At 37.2% G+C, this 5000-nt stretch overlaps 2 protein-coding genes across 7 annotated transcripts in view; both read left to right on the forward strand.

Moving 5' to 3' along the window:
* mterf1 (mitochondrial transcription termination factor 1) overlaps positions 1 to 4670 on the forward strand; it is a 6362-nt gene extending 1692 nt beyond the window's left edge. The window contains exon 2 of one of the 3 annotated variants that reach the window (XM_079829085.1): positions 1342 to 4670. In XM_079829085.1, coding sequence (XP_079685211.1) covers positions 1354 to 2466 — 1113 coding nt within the window. In that variant the 5' untranslated portion in view covers positions 1342 to 1353 and the 3' untranslated portion in view covers positions 2467 to 4670. Of the gene's footprint in view, positions 1 to 1319 lie in introns of all 3 variants that reach the window. The other 2 variants (XM_079829086.1, XM_079829087.1) reach the window with 2 other exon arrangements.
* A 162-nt stretch (positions 4671 to 4832) lies between these two features.
* Positions 4833 to 5000, forward strand: part of dus3l (dihydrouridine synthase 3-like) — a 22927-nt gene continuing 22759 nt past the window's right edge. For 2 of the 4 annotated variants that reach the window (XM_079829097.1, XM_079829095.1), the window contains exon 1: positions 4833 to 4918. The gene's annotated coding sequence lies outside the window, so the exon portion shown is untranslated. Of the gene's footprint in view, positions 4923 to 5000 lie in introns of all 4 variants that reach the window. The other 2 variants (XM_079829098.1, XM_079829096.1) reach the window with 2 other exon arrangements.

The raw sequence follows: 5000 nt of genomic DNA on the forward strand, positions 1-5000 counted from the left end.
AATAATATCTGATAATGTCCGATCATGTCTAATAATACCTGATAATGTCTGATCATGTCTAATAACATCTGATCATGTCTAATAATACCTGATAATGTCCGATAATGTCTAATAATATCTGATAATGTCCGATCATGTCTGATAATATCTGATAATGTCTAATAATATCTGATAATGTCTGATAATATCTGATCATATCTGATCATATCTGATAATGTCTGATAATATCTGATAATATCTGATAATGTCTAATAATATCTGATCATGTCTAATAATATCTGATCATGTCTAATAATATCTGATCATGTCTAATAATGTCCGATCATGTCCGATCATGTCTGATAATAATATCTGATCATGTCTGATAATATCTGATCATGTCTGATAATATCTGATCATGTCTAATAATATCTGATCATGTCTGATAATATCTGATCATGTCTGATAATATCTGATCATTATCTCTGATAATATCTGATCATGTCTAATAATATCTGATCATGTCTAATAATATCTGATCATGTCTGATAATATCTGATCATGTCTAATAATATTTGATCATGTCTGATAATAACCAAAAATATCTGATCATGTCTAATAATATCTGATCATGTCTAAAAATATCTGATCATGTCCGATAATAACAAAAATGATCTGATCATGTCTAATAATATCTGATCATGTCTAAAAATATCTGATCATGTCCGATAATAACCAAAAATGTTTGATTATATCTGATAATGTCCGATAATGTCTGATAATATCTGATCATGTCTGATAATATCTGATCATGTCTGATAATATCTGATCATGTCTGATAATATCTGATCATGTCTGATAATATCTGATCATGTCTTAATAATGTCTGATAATGTCCGATAATATCTGATCATGTCTGATAATGTCCGATAATATCTGATAATATCTGTTCATGTCTTATAATGTTCGATAACATCTGATCATGTCTGATAATGTCCGATAATATCTGATCATGTCTTAATAATATCTGATCATGTCTAATAATATCTGATCATGTCTAATAATATCTGATAATGTCCGATAATATCTGATCATGTCTTAATAATATCTGATCATGTCTAATAATGTCTGATAATATCTGATCATATCTGATCATGTCTTAATAATATCTGATCATGTCTAATAATGTCTGATCATGTCTGATAATGTCCGATAATATCTAATCATGTCTTAATAATATCTGATCATGTCTATTAATATCTGATCATGTCTAATAATGTCTTATAATATCCAATAATATCTGTCAATATCTGTTATTTATTATCCATTTCACCATAAAGTGAAGTCTTCTCTCATCAACAGGTGCGCTGAGTGATGGCACAGAGGCAGATCCTCTTCTTCCTGTGGCCCGTCAGGAGATGTGCATCACTTCCTGTGGCGTCCCGCTTCTGCAGCTCCAAGCAGACGACCTTCATCCTTCCTCAGGTGAACCTGGAGAACGAGTCTCTCCTGGAGAACCTGTCCAGCATGGGAGTGGACCTTCCATCGGCCCGGCGCCGGCAGCCGGGCGTCCTCCGGAAGCAGCTCACCAACGAGCAAGGCCTGGCCCACTTCCTGAAGAGCAAAGGCACCGACCCGGAGACCATCGCCAGCATCATCTCCCGCTTCCCGCGCTCCATCACCCGCACCTGCGCGCACCTGGAGGAGCGCTGGACCCTGTGGAGGAACGTCTTCCAGAGCGACCGCGAGGTGGTGGAGATCCTCTCCCGCTCGCCCGAGTCCTTCTTCCGCTCCAGCGACAACAAGAACCTGCAGGAGAACCTCGAGTTCCTGATGTCTCTGGGAATCACGGCTAAAGACCTGCACCGGCTGCTAACCACAGCGCCGCGCACCTTCTCCAACAGCGTGGAGCTGAACCGCAACATGGTGGAGCTCCTGCAGGCCGTCTGCCTGAGTCTGGGCGGGAGCGACCCCCAGCAGTTCTCCAGAACCATCATCTCCAGGAACCTCTACATCTTCATCCGCAGCACCAACCGCATCCGCGCCAACGTGGACTTCCTGAAGAGCTCCTTGAGTCTGAGCCCCTCCGAGGCGCTGACGCTATTCCAGAGCCACGGCGCGCAGATCCTGGACCTGTCGCACGAGAGCCTGAAGAAGAACTCGGAGAGCCTGCGGAGGAAGCTCCAGTCCCTGGGGTGCGGCGCCGGCGACTTCAAGGCCATGATCCTGAACTATTCCCTGGTGCTGTTCATCTCCTCGGAGCGGCTCAACGAGAAGCTGGACGTTCTGATGGAGGCCGGGATCCACGCGCAGCAGGTGGTGCAGAAGCCCAAGGTGCTGGACTTCAGTCTGGTCAGCATCAGGCAGCGGCTGCACCACCTCAGCCGGCTGGGCTACGACTTCCAGAAGAGCGGCATCGCTGTTTTAGACAGCAGCAAGAAACGCTTCAGTGCCAAGATGGAGAGGCTGGGTTCAGCTGAGGAATGAAGACCGGACGCTCATTCGGATTCACTGTACATGCATGTCTGATAATGTCTGATAATGTCTAATAATGTCTGAGAATGTCTGATTATGGTCGATAATATCTGATAATGTCCGATGTCTGATAATATCTGAGAATGGTCGATGTCTAATAATGTCTGATAATATTCAAAAATGTCTGATAATATCTGATAATGTCTATTCATGTCTGAGAATGTCTGATTATGGTTGATAATATCTGATAATGTCTGAATATCCAAAAATGTCTGATTATGTCCGATAATATCTGATCATATCTGATAATATTCGATGTCTGATAATGTCTGATGTCCGAGAATGTCCAATAATATACAAAGATATCTTGATTATGTCCGATAATATCTGATCATATCTGATAATATTCGACGTCTGATAATGTCTGATGTCCGAGAATGTCCAATAATATACAAAAATGTCTTGATTATGTCCGATAATATCTGATCATATCTGATAATATTCTACGTCTGATAATGTATGATGTCCGAGAATGTCCGACAATATACAAAAATGTCTGATTATGGTCGATAATATCTGATAATGTCTGATGTCCGATGTCTGATAATATGTTATGTCTGATAATGTCTGATCATATTTGATGTCTGATAATGTCTGATAATATTTGATGTCTGATAATGTCCGATAATGTCTGATAATATTTGATGTCTGATAATGTCTGATAATATCCGATGTCCGATAATATCTGATCATATCTGATAATATTCAATGTCTAATGATGTCAGAGAATGTCATAATACACAAAAATGTCTGATTATGGTCGATAATGTCAGATAATATCCAATGTCTAATAATATCCAATGTCTGATGGTGTATGAGAATGTCTGATAATATCCAAAAATGTCTGATTGTGTCCGATATCTGATAATATCCAACAATACTGGCTGATAATATTCCAATGTCTGATAATATCTGATATTATCCAACAAAAATGTCTGATAATATCTGATGTCTGATAATATCCAACAATGTCTGATAATATCTGATATTATCCAACAAAAATGTCTGATAATATCTGATGTCTGATAATATCCAACAATGTCTGATAATATCTGATATTATCCAACAAAAATGTCTGATAATATCCAACAATGTCTGATAATATCTGATACTATCCAACAACAGTGTCTGATAATATCTGATGTGTGATAATATCCAACAATAATGTCTGATAATATCCGATGTCTGATAAGATCTGATGTCTGATAATATCCAACAATAATGTCTGATAATATCTGATAATATCCAACAATAATGTCTGATAATATCTGATGTCTGATAATATCCAATAATGATGTCTGATAATATCCGATGTCTGATAATATCTGATGTCTGATAATATCTGATGTCTGATAATATCCAACAATAATGTCTGATAATATCCGATGTCTGATAATATCTGATGTCTTATAATATCCAATAATGATGTCTGATAATATCTGATGTCTGATAATATCCGATGTCTGATAATATCTGATGTCTGATAATATCCAACAATAATGTCTGATAATATCCGATGTCTGATAATATCCAACAATAATGTCTGATAATATCCGATGTCTGATAATATCTGATGTCTGATAATATCCAACAATAATGTCTGATAATATCCGATGTCTGATAATATCTGATGTCTTATAATATCCAATAATGATGTCTGATAATATCTGATGTCTGGTAATATCCAACAATAATGTCTGATAATATCTGATAATATCCAACAATAATGTCTGATAATATCTGATAATATCCAACAATAATGTCTGATAATATCTGATAATATCCAACAATAATGTCTGATAATATCTGATGTCTGATAATATCCAACAATAATGTCTGATAATGCTGATGAAGCCAGTGTCTTTGGCTTAAACACTTTGTGTACACATAGAAATGCCTTTGCACTTTTAGCTTTATTCGTAAGATGAAGGTATGACACCTGTTTAATTTTTGTAGGCCCTTAAAATCAGTACAAAATGCCAAAGTGATTCATAATTTTTTTATTGATATGTCCTGTGTATATTGGTGTAGTGAAGTATTGACCTGTGCTTTTTCATATAAAAATTATATTTTAAACAGCTGAGTGAGCAAAAATGCACTGAAAAACAATGTTGTTTGATGACGAACATTAAAACTGGCCAAATATTTTCCTAACCATGTTTATACAATTTTTTCATTACGATACGTTTTTATGATGTTAAGTTAAATATAAATGCATGCCACAACATTTTTGTAAATAGTATATATTTTAAATGTTTTAATTGTGTACTTTTAGTTTGTAGTCCCATCATGAACCGCGGTTGTTGAAGCGGAACTTCAGTGCGCGTGTGTGTGTTTCCGGTCGGACGCGTTCTGGAGTTGCGCAGCTGCAGATTGTGCATGTGCAGAGAAACTTCACTGACCGGTGAGTGATGATGATCAATAATCATAACCAGATATTAACCAGAACTGATCTCAGAGCTACTGTGCGGTCTGTAGTTAATCAG

The sequence above is a fragment of the Gobio gobio genome, assembly GCF_949357685.1.
Source record: "Gobio gobio genome assembly, chromosome: 11".
NCBI lineage: Eukaryota > Metazoa > Chordata > Actinopteri > Cypriniformes > Gobionidae > Gobio > Gobio gobio.